The sequence below is a fragment of the Aotus nancymaae genome, unplaced genomic scaffold (assembly GCF_030222135.1).
Source record: "Aotus nancymaae isolate 86718 unplaced genomic scaffold, 86718_ANA_hifiasm-v0.15.2.pri h1tg000040l, whole genome shotgun sequence".
NCBI lineage: Eukaryota > Metazoa > Chordata > Mammalia > Primates > Aotidae > Aotus > Aotus nancymaae.
In genome coordinates, this window is record NW_026988454.1 from 105,444,924 (window position 1) to 105,464,540 (window position 19,617).

A 19,617-nucleotide genomic window follows, 5' to 3' on the forward strand; every position below is an offset into this window, starting at 1 on the left:
AACATCTATTTCTATAAAAATCCTTTTAGGAAAATGACTTTCATCTTCCTTCAGTACAAAACCAAAAATAACAATAATAATAATAATACAACTTTGGAACTTATGAGAATTTTAAAATACATGACCAGGTGCAGCAGCTCACACCTATAATCCCCACACTTTGGGAGGCCGAGGCGGGTGGATGACCTGAGTTGGGTAGATCACTTGAGGTCAGGAGTTCAAAACCAGCCTAGCCAACATGATGAAATCTCATATCTACTAAAAATTTAAAAATTAGTTGAGCGTGGTGGTGGGTGCCTGCATTTCCAGCTACTCAGGAGGCTAAGGCAGGAGAATCACTTGAACCTGGGAGGCGGAGGATGCAGTGAGGTGAGATCACACCACTGCACTCCAGCCTGGGCAACAGAGAGAGACTTGGTCTCAAAAAAAACAAAATAATACAAATCATTAACTCTGAATATGAAGTGTGACAGAGCCAAAGGGAGTTACAATTTCTTAACCCTGAGTGGCACTGTTCTGCCTCTGGCACAGAAGGAAAAAAAAAAAGATGAACTATAGAGGAGATAAAAGTAAAAAAGGGAGTGGGGCCTGGTGTGGTGGCTCACACCTGTAATCCCAGCACTTTGAGAGGCCGAGGCTGAGAGATCACTTGTAGTCAGGTGTTTGAGACCAGTCTGGCCAACATGGCGAACGACCGCCCCCCCCCCCCGCCCCCGCCCGTCTCTACTAAAAATACAAAAAATTAGCCAGGCATGGTGGCACATGCCTGTAATCCTAGCTACTTGGAAGGCCGAGGCAGGAGAATCACTTGAACCCAGGAGGCAGAGGTTGCAGTCAGCCGAGATTGCGCCACTACACTCAGCCTGGGCACCATAGTGAGACTTTTTTTTTTATTTTTAAAAAGGTAAAGGTGGCCGACAGCAAGGAAAGAAACTTAAGAGAAAAAACAAACATGAAGTTGACAAAATGTGTTGAAGCTGCTAGAGATTATTACTGGCATAAGGTCTACAACCCAGTTTCCTATCTGAATCATCTAGAGAGGATTCTGGTGATTAGGAACACACTCCAACACAACACCTCCTAATGCCAATGAAGCAATATTTTTTTAAGTATCTTTATTTTCCCCAAGTCCACCTAGAAATCATCTGTAAATCTAAACACAGGGAAATTAACTACTTTTAGCTACCATGAGGACACCTTTCCAGAGGTGACTGTGAAGTATGCAACCATTTAACAATGAAGGGATACCACATTCCACTTCAGAGGCATTACCCTGTTCATCCTCAGAATTGTTCTCTACCAGAGCCTCAGTGCTTTCTGATTGCTTGAGCTGCCCGAGTCAGAGGTGAACTGTTGAAAGCCCTTCGTGGGCTCAGTTCTGGGAAAGAATTGTTCTAGATGTATATACTGGACTATAGTACAAACCAACCCCCAGACAGATAACTTCTAGAACCTTACAAGTAATGGCTACACAAACTTAGCACACTTTGAATATGTAGGAGCCAATACATATTCATGGATAATTTATCATCTTCCTTTCTGTTTAGTCTCCTTCATTTCTGTTCTCCCTAAAGACTATTTCTTACCATTCTGAAATCAGACACACCCCATTATGTTCACCACACTGTTGCACACTCCTGTTCCTCCACCTGAATGCCTAGCTCCTGTTTCTCTACCAGGCCAACTAACTTTTGCTTAATCATCCTCCAAAACTCAGCTCATGAACTTGGTAAGAAAAGCTTCCCTCACCCCGCTATATGGCCTTTTTTGTTCCATCACCACAGGCATTCTTCCAAACAGGACAGTTGCTCTTATACTTTATTGGTATTTATTTCTCTTGAGAATATACCATCTCTTATTAACTCTCAGTATTCTCAGACCTCTCTCAGTACCTGCCTGCACATTGCAGGTACTGAAAAAGATGTCTGACAAAGATTGTTTTCAACAGATATAAAGGAACAAAATACCATCTATCAAAAATCATATACGCATACATATACACTCTAGCTCTTCATTCTACAGTCTCTTATTATTGTTTATTGTGAGCATTTCTTAGCTTGTACTTGAGAAAAGAGACTATTTTACTTTAAATATATCTTTTAATGACTTAGTACACTGTTAGGCTTGTAAGATAGCCTTAAAAAACATAAAAGGGGGAATATGATCACATGGCATGAAATGAACATTTACATGCTGTCAAATACATTTTAAAATATATGTATCTATAGCCAATACCATCCTACAGTTACAAGAAATCTATGAATACGAATAGAAACAGCACAATTACTTAAAAAAGGAAATCTACATCAGGCTTTAGTGTTTTCAAAGTACTTTTGGATATTACCTCATTTGAGAGTAGGAAAACTGAGGCTAAGAGAATATGTGACTTGCTAATACTGAGGATCAAGGCCTTGGGAATTCAAATACCATATGCTTTACACCATTCCATTTTCCTTCCATTAAACCAATTTAAAAATGCCAGTTTTAAAATAAAGTAAGTGTATATATGAAACAAAATGAATGTAATAAGTCAGAACAAAGAAAAAACACAAGCAATACAGTTAACATAATCGGTGCTGAAAACGAATGGAAACAGAAACCAATGACTATGAATCAATAATAAACAGTCCAGCACAGTGAAACCTCAGTAGGAAAACTAACAGGATAAGGTTCCTGATATGACGATATGACAAGTGAAATAATCAGGATTTAGTGAATGTAAGACATTAAATACTAATGGGGTGACAGTAAATCCATAAACAAAGTTCTGAAAAGAACAAGATTTGTGTATGTAAAATTAATTTACCATAGAAGACTTGAATGGGGCTTTGAAAAACACATGGAGGCAGCCTAGTATAATGTTGAATTGAGATTGGAAAAAGTCTGTATTTAAAGCTCAGTTCCACCACCTGAGCAAGTTGCTTAATGATTCTTTAAGTTTCAGTTCTTCATCTGCAAAGTAACAATGAATTTCTCTCTCAAGAGTGCCTTGCAACCAGCACAGAGCCTCTACTATAGGCTATACAAATGTAGATTCTTTCTTCTACTGCCTTCCCAGGCAGGAAGATGACAATTAGACACAAGGCTATAAACATGCTTCCAAGACCTGTTAGAATATAAAGTTGTTCTAAGCCATTAAAGAAAGATCAATACACAGGCCACTCTGTGCCAAGAATCTAAATGAAACTACTTATATAACTATACTCTACTGAAGGCAGAAAGGAATGGGCTGCATACCTAACAGTAGTTAAATATAAATTAAATATGTAAAAAAAAATGAATTGAAAACTGTGTTTAGTGACTTGGGTTAATGTTTTTATTATTTTATTTCATCATCCACATCACTGTTACCTCACCAATCAAAAGAGGTATTAAGGGACCACAACAAGGTAATTATTTAACACATTACTACATTTATAAATCAAGGTAGTGTGAAACACAGCCATCACAAATAAAAGTAGGAGTTAACAAGAGGTCTATCTAACTGTAGCCCTTAAAAGTGAATGCTGTGATAGAGCCACCCTTATGGGTAATGAAAGAAAAAAAGTACTATGATAGCTCATGGAGAAAAGACAGCATATGAAAGTTAAGTCTTACAAAAGGACTATTAACTAAACCTATAACATAATGCTTGAAGCAGTTAAGGTCAAAGTAGGATTTTTAAAAGTATCACCAAATATAAACTATTTACTTTCATTAGCCAAAGGAATATACTCAGGAATACAAGAAAACAATACAACTTGAAAGATCTCCAAAGTCCTAAAAGAAAATACAGACAACCTGAAAATTCTTATTGAATTCTTGACAAAGTATCAAAACACCCAATAGACCATTTGAAATAGTTACCTCAACCTGTAAAGCCCTTAAAACCTAGAGAAAACGGGTTAACTTTAAAATACAATATATCACAGCTTTACTATAATAAATCCATAGGGATGGGCTTCAAAATTTTTATAAGATGCATCTGACTATAAACTATATATAACAAATTTGTGTGAACATGTAGAAATGAGAAAGTAATACTACCATTAAGCAAGGCAGCACTAAAAGTTGATTTAAATTCAAAAACCAAAGTATAGTTTGAGATATTGGACTGGCTACATTTTTTTGAAAAGGGACATTAGGAGAAACTAGAATATCTCTTCTAACAATGTTTAAGACATGGTATTTAAATATACAAATACAAAGCCACATCAAAATCTTGCCTAGTATACACTGATAGAATAAAAAATATAATCTACATCGAAGAGATTATGGGAAGATCAGACATTCTTTCAGAAAGAAGTGCTGAATACAGGAGAAGAAAAGATCAAAACAAAGAATAACTGATATACTAACAACGTCAAAAGGACACGGTTGGGCTGTGACCACTTCCAGATACATCCCACAGGAAGCAAGCAAAATTTCCAGTAGTAAGTTATCTCAATGGTATCAAACACTCTAAAGTTTTCATTACAACAAAAATGAAGTAAATGAAAAGATAAAGAAGTACAAATATCTCCCACTAATAAGATAAGATTTAATAAAACAATATTCTCTTCATCCATCCAGGAAGGGAAATTTCATAAAATAATATTTTAATGGTTTATAAAACTCAATATATCTGGAAAAATAATAAAAAGATTTGCATTCAATACAATAATCATGTTTACTGACAACTTCCACCTATATATTTCCTTAGTAAAAAATAAAGACTGGTTTGTGTATCTACTAAGATAAACCATACAGAATTGATCTAGTCAATTGAATCACATGCATAAGATGCATACAGATGAGACAATCAATTACTGGACTAGCCACTAACATTAAGTACAGAATGGTAAATTCCAAAAGACAAGAGAACCTAAACAGTGCAAGACTGTGGCAAAATACGCCTCACATAAAAAAAAGATTTCACAGCCGGGCGCAGTGGCTCACGCCTGCAATCCCAGCATTTTGGGAGGCCGAGGAGGGAAGATCACCTGAGGTCGGGAGTTTGAAACTAGCCTGACCAACATGGAGAAACCCTGTCTCTACCAAAAATACAAAATTAGCCAGGCATGGTGCACATGCCTGTAATCCCAGTTACTTGGAAGGCTGAGGCAGGAGAATTGCTTGAACCCAGGAGGCGGAGGTTGCAGTGAGCACTCCATTGCACTCTAGCCTGGGCAAGAGCGAAATTCCATCTCAAACAAACACAAAAACAAACAAAAAAAAGATTTCACTTATTGCAATCTTTAAACTATTTCTACAAAGGTCTAATCCACAATATCAAGCCTTCATCAGAATCCTAGTCAACTAGTTGTATCTTCAAGAATAATGAATGTCATGTCCATCCACATCAGTACCCAATTTTACCAGACAAAGGGATTCTGGAATGTCTTTTTCAACCTCCTTGTTTACATTACCTGAGAGGTTATCCTGGATGTATCAGGTCCTTAAGGACATTATCAATCAGGTCACTTAGGTATCACTCAGTAAATTATTAGTGTAGTATTAATACAGAATACTAAACAGTGTCCAAGTAGCCTGAAAGAGTTTATGCTCCCTTCAAAATGTCATTTTGAGGGCTAAGTAAATAAATGGAATTATACTGATAAAGAAGCTGCCACACAGTTAAAAAAAAAAAAAGTTTAAATGTAATTATACTAAGGAAGCTGTCATTCAGTCTTTAAAAAAAACAAAAAGATAAAGTGTCAGCAAATTTACTGCTTTTAAAAAATGTCCTTGCTTATTCTAACCAAGTAAACACATCCACTTATCAAATATAAGTTGTGTTACCACGGCTAAAAACAAGGTTAGATATGAGACAATCAGAAAACCTAGAACATATCTACAGAAAACAAAGCTGCCTTAAGGCCCCCCAAAATTGGCCACTCACTAATAACGAAAAGGAACTACTGTCCAGTTAGTTAAATAAGGGAGAGGAAGGTATTCTACAATCTTCTGAAATGAATCAACAGTGCTATAAAGAAAACAAATTAACATTCAGAAGGGAGTACATTTAGATAGTGCAATTGTACAAATGATACAGTAATAAAGTACAAGATTAAATCACTGTACAAAACTCACATAAATATCACCAGCAATATATGCAAGACATCAAAGTTTAAGTTTTAAAGAAAACGGTAGAATTTAAAAAGGCACTTCATATAAAAATGGAAACAGTACTTCTGTATACACAGTAACTACAAGAAACCATATTGTCTCTGTATACATTTTACATCTAATCAAGAAATAACACTTTGAAGAAAAAAGATCATTAGATACATCCTTTTTGAGAATACCAGATCATTAAACTTGCAACGACTCCAAGGCCTCCTAGAAAACCTAGAGGTATTTAAACATTAGAGGCTGGCCTAGTAGAGAATTTTGTTGCAGGCTCTGCACATGGCAGGCATAATATGAATATTTATTATCTGATTAATTAAGAGTTTCTGATTCTATTGGGGTCATCTCCCTAGACCAAATCCCCACTTTAAGTTTTATAACATTATCATCATTCAAGTATGCCAGAGATTTTAAAATAATAAAAAATAAACACATTAAGGGCATTTCTTTTGCAGTCAAGAAAATAATCTATAGCGAAAAACTCTTCCTAATCTTCATTCTGTCCCCATCCCTATTAAACTTATCAAATCCTTTCAGAACTAGTTGGTCACCAATTTGATGATTTCCCAATACCTTTACACTTTGAGTAAAACAGAGTATCTGGAGATACTTGGGCATATCAGTGAGAGTAACTAAGAAAGGATACTTTTACTAAATTACTGAGCAACATAAATATCACAAGAGGAAAAGAGAACAGCAATATCATCTTACCAATATTTGAGAACGGAGGAACTGTGCAACAGTGTGAATATAGTCAACACTACCATAGGCTTAAAAAATGGTTAAGGTACTAAGCTTTACGTGTCTTTTTTTTTTAACCACAATTTAAAAGGCGAAGGGGAGGAGAAGCACATTAAAGGGAAGTGCCAAAATAGTTTCAGACAATCACATTTTCAGGCATAACTTATTTTGGTTTAGTTTAAGGTTTGAAATAAAGGTATTTCAAAAACCACCAAGTTTATGACACAGCATCTAATTCACAGAAGGAAAAGGGGAGAAATGGAAAGTAAAGAGTCTGAAGTAGCCTTAGCTAGTCGGGAACCTGCTAGTGGCAAATCCTTTAAGATAAAACTACAGTGCCAATATCAAGAGCACATGAGATTGCTTGATTGGTGGAGTACACATAAGCTACAAAAATCTATGTATGGTTTCTCAGGCCTTTGTTTCTTTTCAGGTAACCAATATTCTTCTAGAATTTGGTTTGAAACACAGTTTGTAGAGAACATTGGCATGGACCTATTTCCACAGAAGCAGGAATAAAACTTTGTGTAAAATACAAAAGAAAATAAGGTAAATATTAACTCTTTATATGACTGGGCTAAATTTGCAAAATGACATCTTCTTTATTAAGAAAAGTTCAAGTTTAATCTACAAATAGGACAAACAAGACCAGTATCCTGAAGTTATCTGACAAAATAATTTCTTCCAAGTAGGAAAATTTATGCCTTCAACCACTGTAGCACAAATAAGGAAGAAAAGCAGATTTAAAAATGGATGCTGAATATGATTACAATGAGGCAGTAGGAATGAGCTTCCAATAAACTATTAAAAAGTGTGGCACCAGAGAAAATGTCAATTACCACTGTGCAAGAACTATGGCAAGAAAAGAAACCACATAAACCATAAAATAGTGCCATATTCCATTAGTAGTATACACAAAATGCCTTGATCAAGATGAAAAAATGCAGAAGTTACAGTATTAAGTCTGTCAATAAAAAGAAAAATAACTGTTTTTGGCTGCAAAGTAAATAATACTAGGTGATGTATTCAGACCCCTCAAACTTGACATATTCTCCATTCTTGATGTCATGCTGTGAAGACATGGATCTAAGGGCTGATATATCATACATCCACTACCTTGAGTCTAAGGAGAAGATACTGTGGGACATATAATTGAGGTATCTGCTGCCAGTTCCAGTACGGTGAAAAACTATTACTGGGACCAATTGGGAGCAAAAAGATAAGCCATCTATTACACTAGGAGTCTGACTAAATTAACCAATTAACCAAGAATGTATCGCTTAAGTCTTGATTTTAGCCTTTCAAATCATTAATGGATATCATCACTTAGATATCCAGAAACAGAACTGTGTGGCTTGTTCTCTTCACTACATCCACAGCTATGCTTTAAATCTTAAGGATTCTCAATAAAATCTAGATGGACAGTATCCCTCTTTATTACAATAAGAGGACAAGATTGTCAGGCATGTTTGGTATTCTTGCTCTTAAGAGTACAGATTTGCATGCCTGGATGGTGTGAGTAACATCCTTTATTCCCAGGGCACTGATGTGCATAACTTTTTTGTATTTAGAGTGTGATGCACTGTCAAGCTCAAAAGAATTACATGTTTGGAAGGTAGGTTGTTTAAGAAGGCCATCTTGGTGAAAGGCCCAGCTTATAGTGAGAGACTACCATGATTCAGTCATACAGCTTGATATGAGAGCTTGATAGGTCAAAGATTATTAGGATTGATGACAACAAAGAAATTCCCTCACATGTAGCTTTATAAGTAGTGATGGTATGGTGGCCATCAAAGTCTTGATGAAGATACTGTGCAATTTCTACAGAGATGTTACAGGTAGAAGTCTTTTTCCAATTGGTGTCCATAGTAGACCTGTGACATCTAGTCATTCCAAAGGGAAGCAAACTGGATTTGGCAAAATTTGATTTGAATTCTAGTTGACCCAAAGCTTCACAGCTGATTCTGAAGTCTCACAGAGCTTGATAGCAGTATGAACTCTTGGTGAGTTGACCATCTTGACATAAAGACATTGTAACAGATGTGTCATTTTGTGAAGATCTGTCAAACTGAAGCCTGAACAAGGAAGCACTGATAACCTAAAAATGAAGAATTTACTTCTGGTCTTAGTAAACAGAGATCTAGTATTAGGTTATTTCTAGATTCAAAATCTGCTAGTCCTCAGTTTACAAATAAGATTTTCCTGAGGAACAAATCTTTATATTTTTCTTTAATAACAAGAGGATTCAGATTCCTGAGTGGTCCTCCTTCAAACTTATTTTGGACCAGAAATAATGGATAAACATTTGTTCAACCCTCCTTTCAAGAAAGTCTCCACTGCTCACTTGGCCGATAAATCACGAGTTTCTTTATTACATATTTCATTTCAAAAGTCTAGAATTCAAATGTCAGCTGTGATCATTCCAGACATGCATTCAGTTTTTGAGATGATTTCCTACCTGTAGATCCTGTTTGTACAGGAGGAACAAGTAAAATAGTTAAGATCTTGGATGACTATCCTGCTGAACATAAAACAGGTTATTAATTCTTGTACCCATGGCGTTCTGGAGACTCTCCCTTCTTTCTGTATCTATAGGGGTGGTTTCGAGGTTTGTACCAATCCCCTTTGGAGTATCCTCTATTGTGATAATGTGCTTTCGGATCATGACTATAAAAGTATCGATGCTGATTATAGTATTTATTGTGATCTTTATAGTCATTTTCTTTTATACTGTTCTCTTCTGCAACAACAGCTTTTACATCTTGTCCAAAAAGGGAAGTACCATCAAAGGGCAAGTGGGAGATCTTCTCCTGGGTTTTCTTAGTGAGAGATGTAAGTCGAAGCCAGGCCTGCCTTCTGTAGTCTATGGCCATGGCCATAACTCTGACTACAGAGTCCATTATGTCCCTAGTAGTACAAAGTTGCCAAAGGCCTGCATCCATACCATCAGATATAATACATCTTGCTTTTCCACGATCAAACTCTGGGTCATGAACCAGATCTTCCATGTCTTCCCAGAGTTTACGCTGATATTGAGTCATATAGGCCATGTAGCTAGCAGCTCGAGCTGCAATTGAGGCAGCATGGTAAAATCTACAACCCATGACCTCCATTTCTTTTGAGGTAGAATCTAGAGGGGATGTTGTGTTTCCTCTTTTGCTGTGTTCTAATGCTTCTACAATGGGACCTTCAGCTGGTGGGTTTGGTTGGAAAGGAGAGGTGTCCTTGGCCACAGGATATACCCTGTGTCCCATGAAGGAAGAAGGATGACAATCAGCAGGGTCTTTAAAAACCTCAGTGGTGGCAATTCTCAGAAGAGGATGCAATGGAGGAACCAAACGTTTTTTAGAGGTCACACAATCAGGTTTCCCTTCACATGATTCCGCTTCTGATTGTAATGTCACCCTTTTTATAACACCTCTTTGTTCCATTCTCTTCAAAAGACCTGTGAAACTAGATTGGCTGGGGTCAGATGGCTGCCCTTTGTCATCAGTTGATGGTGATTTGTAATCAGTTTCTTCTTCAACTGTGGATAAATTTTCCTCCTTAGAGGTGGAGATGTCCCAAGGAACTGAGGAGTTCTCATTTGGCCTAGAATGATGAAATCTAAAACAGCTCCTGGACTGCAGATCACGTATCACTCGGGACATCTCAGCTACTTGTGTCTGGAGATAGAGGATGGCATCCTGTCCATGCTGTGAAGCTGAAGAAGAATCTATATGTAAATTCTCTTTGACCTCAGAAGAGGCCAAAGATTCATGGGGAACCAGAAGTGGAGATGAAGGCAGAGTGTGAAAATTCTGTGATGATTTAAGGGTCTGTGTCTCAGAGATCTTAGTATCTGAATTATTTTGATTATTTTTCTGGTTCTCCAATGGGTTCTCAACAGAGGAAGTTTGAGAAACTATCCTTTCAGGACTGCTGGAACAACTCCCAGAGAAGGAGCTGCTATCTCCAATGGGAAGAGGAACATTGCAGCTAGAGCACATTTCTGGGCGATGATTCTCAGAGGATGGCACCTTAGATTCAGGCATTCTCTGGGTTATCCACATGAACAAGAAAACCAAGGAAGAAAAAAAATATCCTTTTAATATGTTAACTTTCAAGTGCAGAGATTCATGTCCAGTAAGTAGAACTCAATTTTTAAATTATTATAATTAACAATGAAAGGTACAATCCACTCAAGGTCAGCAAAAGGAATCAGAGAAGTCAAATCCACAAGCTTCACTACCCCAAAGACCCAATATCCCAATATCAACTATTGGCATTAATCTGGGACTCTGTTTACAAGAAAGGAGAGTGTAAAAACAAGCTCAGCTCATGTGGTGCTACCCTGGCCTGCTCTTTGGTCCCGTGTTAGTATAAGAGTAAGTGCTGAGACCATTCATAAGAATAAAAGAAAAAAACATTCCATTCAAGATATGTAAGTTCTATTCAAAATACGCAAGAAGCTAATGATGGCAGAGAGAACTTAAGGAAAGTTCCACTGAGAAGGAAAAAAAAATCTAAAACTCCCCCATTAGAGTCATTTTTAAGCCCCTTTGAAAATTCTGTCATTCATTCTACATGAATAACAAAACTTTCCAGTTGTATAGTCCTACTTTATGGTGGGTAGTTACACGGAGTTATAATTTGTTACCTCATTTCACCCTCACAACAACCCTGTGAGGTAGGTATTATTCTTATTTGATTAAAAAACAGAGATTAAAAGGTTACTTAATTTATCCAAAGTCGCAGAATTTGTAAAGAGTAAAGCTGGGACTCAAACCCAGATATTCTGATTCCAAGTTCAGGTCTCAAACCCCTGTATCACAGAGCAAGAAGCTTTGTGGCCACTTTGAACAATAACTAAGAGTTCTCTAATCCAACAAGAAAACAGCCCACTAACAGAAGTTTGAGCTAAAACAAGGATAAATGAAAGGCAAGACTGTTACAAAGGGCTCAACTAGTACAATTCTCAGAGCAAGGGAAGTATTGGTCCTAGGGTCAAACCCACAACCAGTACGTCACAGGTAAGATAACTCCAAATATGTGGGGCACAGACAAGGTTAAAGGGATGACGACTGAAGTCAAGTATCTCCTATAAACCCTTCTTACACTTTCCATTGCTTAAAGGGTCTTTACATATCCTTTTTCCTAAGATAAAACAAATTTTCTGTGGTCATGTGGCTCTGGAACAAAAGAATCCAGTTCTATAGGGCACCTGAGGAAGAGTACAGGAAAAGAGAAGGGAAAGAGGAATCAATAAGCTTGCAGTTTTTATTCCATTTCCCTTTTATCAGATATCACCTCTAAGGCTTACCATTTCCCAGTCATATTATCATTTTTTCATATCCTCACCCAAAGTAGAGGAAAAAAAACTGGAAGTAGGAGATCTGGGCAAAGGACTCCTTGGACTATCTATTTTAGCCCATTCTAATAGAACTCGCTATTTCTAAATGGCCATCACTGATTTGATAACTCTCTTTACAGAATACCTCTTAAAAGACACAACTGAAGAAATGCAAATCAAATGTAATGTACTTACATCTGTATGAGAGGTGCTAGGCTCTTCATCATCACTGCTGACTAGATCAATGTATTCAAGAACAGGTCGTAATGGTCCTTCCTATAAAGGATCAAGCAAATTTACAAATCATGAACAGTTATTCAAACCAAACTAGCATTTAAAACTATTAGTGTTTTTTTGGTTGAGACTGGCAAGAATTATTTTGAAGAGGCAGATTTGTAGATAGCAGAAAATAACCAGAACAAAAGCAGCAGAGGAAAATACGCAAAATACATAAATGTAAAATGATGACAAGGAAGGACCTAAGCCCCTGTAGAATGAGGGCCATGTCAATTACTTAAGGAAAATTAATACAGAAACAGTACTACAAGGATACAGATACAATAATCCAGTGCTTTACACCTAGAATGGGTATCCAAAGTCTGTTAATATATCCAAGTTCAAAAATGAATTATTTGACTAACAGCTGAGCTTCATCACCCATCACTGCAGAGTCAAGCATCAAACCTGAATTCTTCTCCATTCCTTCTTTCCATCCATGCCAATTTCTTCTTTGACCAGGCCTTGAATGTCAGGCTTAAAAGCCTAGATTTTATTCAAAAGGCAAAGAAAATAAAAAATAATAATAAGAGAATAGCATAAGAACTGTGTTTCAAGAAGATCAATCACATAGAGGAGTATGGAGAACAAGGAAAGCCAGATAATTAATCAGTATAGGCACAGGATAATGCAGAACTAATGTGATGATAGCAAGAAGAGTATGGTAGTGGACATATAAGAGAATACAAGTAAAATGGAAAACTAAGAAAGACTGATTATTAGGCCATGTCCAGTGGCTCACACCTGTAATCCCGGCACTTTGGGAGGCCAAGGCGGAAAACCATCTGAGGTTAGGAGTTCGAGACCAGCCTGGCCAATACAGTGAAACTCCATCTCTATTAAAAATTCAAAAATTAGCCGGGTGTGGTGGTGCATGCCTGTAGTCCCAGCTACTCAGGAGACTGTGGCAGGAGAATAGCTTAAACCCGGGAGGCAGAGGCAGAGACTCTGTTTCAAAAATAATAATAAAAATAAATAAATAAAATAAAAATAAAGATTATTTAAAAAAAAAACAAAACAAGGAGTCAGTTATCTGTAAGGTTCTAAGCTCAGGTGACTACAAGAATAGGAATGCCATTAGTATAACTCTGGAAAGCAGAAACAGAAAGCTGACATTCCTATGGGCTGAAGTAACAGTGGTACACAGGGGTACCTAACAGACAGCTGGAAATGCAGGCCTCTAATCTGGGAAGTACGAACATACCTGGAAACGAAAATTTGAGAGCTGTTCCCCTAGAAGACTATTAAACTCTAGAACTAAACTGAACTATCATATCGCTTCAATGAAAAGCTATCAATGTTAAATGTGGCCAGAAACACAGCAACAAAAAAATGTCACTGAACGTGGCAACCGGACATTTTCAAATGTCTTTGAGAGCGCAACTTTCAAGAAAGTAGTAAGCACAGAAGTCTGGCTCCAAAACATTAGAGGATATAGTAGAAAAGGCCATATTCTTTTGAGAAATCCAATATGTTAGAAACAAGAGAAAGGAACACAGGAGAAGAAATAATGGCTGAGGAAAGGATTTTGTAGGATTGTAGAAAGCTGACTGTTGGAGACAGAAGCTGAGATCTAGGTAATGATCTTCTTCCCCATAAGAGGCATCCAGTCTCAAAGATAGCTTCTTTCTCCCCTAGGCTATGACTTCTGCTCAACCAAGAAACCGCCATCTTTTGGGTACTAATTCAGACACCAAGATAAAACAAGAGGGCAAAATTGGGCAGAAATCTGTAACAAAGGAATTGGAAATTTTACTCAAACTGTAAAGATGGAAGTAAAAAATAAAGGATCCGACAAACCAATACTCTCCAATATATGGTCAAAAAAGCTGAATCACCTACTTTAAAACTAAAATCTATAGCTGGTATGAAGAATGTCGGCTGGACACAGTGGCTCACCCCTGTAATCCCAGCACCTTGGGAGGTCAAGGCGGGTGGATGACTTGAGGTCAGGAGTTTAAGACAAGCCTGGCCAACATGGTGAAATCCATCTCTACTAAAACTAGGACAATAAGCCGGGCATGGTGGTGGGCGCCTGTAGTCCCAGCTACCCAAGAGGCTGAGGCAGAAGAATTGCTGGAACCCAGGAGGCAGAGATTGCAGTGAGTGAGATGATGCCACTGGCACTCCAGCCTGGACAACAAAGCAAGACTTTGTATCAGGAAAAAAAAGGAATGAAATTGTATGTTCAATCCAAGAAGAAAATAGAGGAGATTAAAATATGACAGCTTTTCCCATTGATACAATCACCTTACTTTGTTCTCTTCAAGAAATATCCATTAGGAATCTTCATTATGGACCCACAGAAATAGCAAACCACAAAAGTCCCCGGGGAACCAGAAATACACAGAGACAGAGTTACCATGCACAGAAAGTAAAGAGGAAATGAAAAGTAACAGGATGCAATATAAAAAGTAAAATGGACCAGAAAAAAATAAGAAAAATGGGCTGGACACAGTAGCTCACGCCTGTAATCCCAGCACTTTGAGAGGCTGAGGCGGGCAAATTACATAAGGTCAAGAGTTCAAGACCAACCTGGCCAACATGGTGAAACCCCGTCTCTACTAAAAGTACAAAAAATTAGCCGGGTGTGGTGGTGGGCGCCTGTAATTCCAGGTACTCAGGAGACTGAAGCAGAAGAATCACTTGAATCTGGGAGGCAAAGGTTGCAGTGAGCCAAGACCGCACCATTGCACTCCAGCCTGGTTGACAAGAGCGAACCTCCATCCAAAAAAAAAAAAAAAAAATGAAAAAAAGAAAATGATCAAAAATAGAATTTAAAATTAGCTGCAGACCAGGTACAATGGCTCATGTCTGTAAGCATTTTGGGAGGCCAAGGCAAGCAGATCACATGAGGCCATGAGTTCGAGACCAGCTGGGCTAACATGGCAAAACCCTGTCTCTATTTAAAAATACAAAAATTAAGCTGGGTGCAGTGGCTCACGCCTATAATCCCAGCACTTTGGGAGGCTGAGGTGGGCAGATCATGAGGTCAAGAGATCGAGACCATCCTGGCCAACATGGTGAAACACCGTCTCTACTAAAAATACAAAAATTAGCTGTGTGTGGTGGCGTGCACCTGTAGTCCCAGCTACTCGGGAGGCTGAGGCAGAAGAATTGCTTGAAACCGGGAGGCGGAGGTTGCAGTGAGCCAAGATCCCACCACTGCACTCCAGCCTGGAGCCTGGAGGCAGAGCAAGACTCTGTCTCAAAAAAAAAAAAAAAAAATACAAAAATTAGCTGGGCATGGTGGTGTACATCTGTAATCCCAGCTACTCAGGAGGCTAAAGAACAAGAAACGCTTGAACCCGGGAAGCAGAAGTTGCAGGGAGCTGAGATCACACCAGTGCACTCCAGCCTAGGTGACAGAGGGGAACTCTGTCTCAAAAAAAAAAAAAAAAAAAAAAAGCTGCAGTAGTATTTAAAGGGCAGCAGTAAGGACAGATAAGCTTATCAGAAATTTATTCTTGCAGTGAACCATTAAACTGATATGCAAACATTTTTTAACTACTAAAGAACAATAATTTCAGGATTCACACTAATTAAGAGAAAAGGAAAATATGAATAGAAAATACAGACAGGCATGGTAGCTCATGCCTATAATCCCAGCACTTTGGGAGACCAATGAGGGAGGATCACTTGAGTCCAGGAGCCTGGCACCACCTTAGGCAAACGAGTCAGACCTCAACTCTACAAAAAAAATTAGCTGGGCACAGTAGTGTGTGCCTGTATTCCCAGCTATTTGGGAGGCTGTGGTGGTAGAACTGCTTGAGCCTAGGAGTTCAAGAATGCAGTGAGCTATGATTATGGCACTGCACTTCAGCCTGAGCAACAAAGTGAGACCCTATCTCCTAAAAAAAAGTATCACAGAAAATCCAACATTGAAAAAAAGCATAAGTTATTTACAATACTTATATATTCAACAAATAAATTACTGAGCTTTAAGTGACAGAATAGAATGAGAAGAGGAATCATGCTGAAAATCACTTAAATGGCAAAAAGATTGAGTGGAAAAACAAGGACAGACATGTACTCGAAAGGAAAAGATTACTTATACACAAATAGTGTATACTTTAGCTAATTTTCACAGTGGATATGAAAAAACTTCCATGAAAATGAGCGTACGGAAGTAAAACATTCAGTACTCCATTTCTTTTACTAAGAATCAATAACATTTATTGAGCCTTGTATCATGCCTTGTACAAAGCTTTTCACGTACATTGTTTCACTTAATCTCCAAATTGCTTTGCAAGGTGAAATACTGAATTATTACTATTATCCCATTTAACAGACGGGAAAACTGAGTGAATTACACTTGGTTCTCTAAACACAACTGGCTGTATAGTCACTGTAATTGTGAGGTAGTTCAAAGCATAAATACTATTTTTAAACCAATGTTTATACCTAAGTTTCTGAAATAACACATTTTTTCTTCCTTAAGATAAAATGGACCTCTACTGCCCTATCTCTGAATACTTTGTAACAATGATCAAAAATAAATTACCAATTTCTGAAAAGAAGTTACGTTTATAATAAAAATATGAAGAAAAAATAATTTCTTATAATATTTACAATTACTACTTACATCTTTAACAACTGTAACTGCACATGGTCCTTTAATTACAAGGTATTTTTATTTGCATTTGTTCTATCCATCAACTAGTAAACCATCATTCTCATCCCCCGTTGTACCACTAACAAAAATTAAAGGATTCTAAGCTGGGCACGGTGGAGTGCACCTGTAGTTCCAGCTACTCAGGAGACTGAGGCGGGAGGGTTGCTTAAGCTCATGACTTTGAGACTGCAGTAAGCTATGATCACACCACTGCACTCCAGCCTGGGAAAGAGTGACACCCTGTCTCTAAAATAAAAATTTAAAATTAAATAAAAATAGAATTAAAAAATTAAAGGATGCTATTCCAAATACCACACAACATAGGGACAGAGGCACATGTAGAAGCATGGCAAAACAGTTTAGAAAAACAGTTAAACTAATATTCTAAGTTTTGAAATACTTTTAATGAAATAAAAAGCTTTCATTCCTATTATCAGAAAACTGATTCTCTAAGCCAAAACACCAATCTCCTCCTAATTGAAAAGACATGTCAATACACCAAAATATGGTCTACTAAAAAAGTAATTTAATACAACCAAAGTTTTCTCTAAAACAAAGAATATGGATTTGAGCATAAATCTAAAATCCTAAATAAGTCATCATGTTTTTCCCATATGAGAAGTTAGGTACACAGCTTACTTGCCTGACAGGCAACATTTCAAATAGTTTCCAATTGTGCCTATTTTATACTTAAAATTTAATCCAGCATTTAAGATCTATACCATCTGGCCCATACCTCCTTATCCCACTTTAAAAGAGCAAACAAAAAAAATCTTTAAGAACTACACATAATCCTCTCTGCTTTCCCATTCTAATGCCTTTTCTTGTTTCTTCTACTCAAAATGTCCTTTTAAACACATATAAATACTACTACTTATTATTACTAATAACTACTACTACGATAAACTGCAAGTCATATGTCCTTTTTCTTAACATTACTATGTACTTTCTGCAAAATAACTTTCTAGTATCTCTAAGGACTATTTACATACTTCTCACCTCTTATCTGATCATTCACACTAAAATACTGATCCTTAAGGGTAGAATGTATAATCTTTGTAGCTCCAAGGAACTTAACTCATGGCTTTGCATATTATGAGCTTCAACACTACTTTTATTTATTGAACCAATCACAGCCCCAGGACACCCAGCAAAATAATCCAATTTTCTGCCTGACTCCCTTCTACTGCAGCTAAAGTATTAATACTCTACCTATGCAGTACTGAAGCTATTTAGGAAATTATATCCTGATTTCATGATTTTGAAATTTCCAATAATTCTATACTGTATCAATAATCTTAGCTGAAACCTGAATCTCTTGTTTTGTTATCAAAATTAGGACAGGTTCCCTCAGCAGTTTTTATACCTTTATATCTAGAATAGCTCTGTCAACTATCACATAATCAGCGATTAGTTTTTTAGAAGTAAATCAGATAAAATATCTGCAATTTCAAGGAAAAAAGATATAAAAATAGTAGTCGAATAAAAGGTATCACTAAACAGAAATAAGAACAAAAGATCTAAATGAGAAGTTTTTGTTATGGCAGCATTATGTTTCTTGATTTAGGTGCTGTTTACACAGGTATACAGGCTTTGCAAAAACTTATCAAACAAGCAGACTTCTGAATTGTACACTTTTATGTATATTTCAATAAAACTTAAACCAGAGGGCCCATTTTTGCACCTCCCCTCCATATCTATATCACTCCTTTCCTTCAGCATGTTGTGTTTAGTTCAGATTCTGTATTCTGCAAATCACAGAATAACTGCTGTGCTACCAATTGGATTAAAAGTGGGAAAATTAGATTAGTAAGAGCAATGAAATCCAAACTGTAAAAACGAAGAAGTGAATCACAACACTCATTTTTTATCTGAAGAACTCAAACTTTTTCAACTTTACTGAATAAGCATTGCTGACTGGAGGAGTCACATATAAGATAGGATTCCAAGAGAAGTAAAGATTCTGTCTCTGAATATTACAATATTACTTTGAAATATAATTAAGCTATTATTGTTATTTAAGTGGTGCCACTTAAATGTAAAGGGAAATTTTTTTTTGGAGACAGAGTCTTACTCTGTTGCCAGGTACTAGGCTGGAGTGCAGTGGCACGATCTCGGTTCACTGCACCCTCCACCTCCCAGTTTCGAGGAATTCTCCTGTCTCAGCCTCCTGAGAGTAGCTGGGACTACAGGCGCACGCCACCACGCCCAGCTAATTTTTGTATTTTTAGTGGAGACAGGGTTTCACCGTGTTGGCCAGGATGGTCTCGATCTCTTGACCTCGTGATCTGCCCGCCTCGGCCTCCCAAAGTGCTGGGATTACAGGCTTGAGCCACCGCACCTGGCCGGGAAAATTTTTAATAGGCTTCTTCTAGTATTGTAATTGCACTTAAAACATATAATTCACTTCTCCATGTGGAGCTGTCAAACCTTTGAACCTGCATCAGTTGCATCATGTTGGATACTCAATGACTGTACATTCTTTATTCCTGATGCAAAGACAGACATGATCCTCTACATTCAAAATAAAATTTAAAATAAAAAACTCCTTTAAACCAAAGCT

General features: G+C 37.3%; 1 protein-coding gene across 8 annotated transcripts in view; it reads right to left on the bottom strand.

Moving 5' to 3' along the window:
* The window catches only part of ZNF451 (zinc finger protein 451), a 114,224-nt gene that overhangs the window by 59,089 nt on the left and 35,518 nt on the right, over nt 1-19,617 (bottom strand). For 6 of the 8 annotated variants that reach the window (XM_064360944.1, XM_064360943.1, XM_064360942.1 and 3 more), the window contains one exon: nt 12,359-12,439. In XM_064360944.1, the coding sequence (XP_064217014.1) occupies nt 12,359-12,439 (81 nt within the window). Of the gene's footprint in view, nt 1-8,586; nt 10,869-12,358; nt 12,440-19,617 lie in introns of those variants that run through there. The other 2 variants (XM_012441551.3, XM_064360941.1) reach the window with 2 other exon arrangements.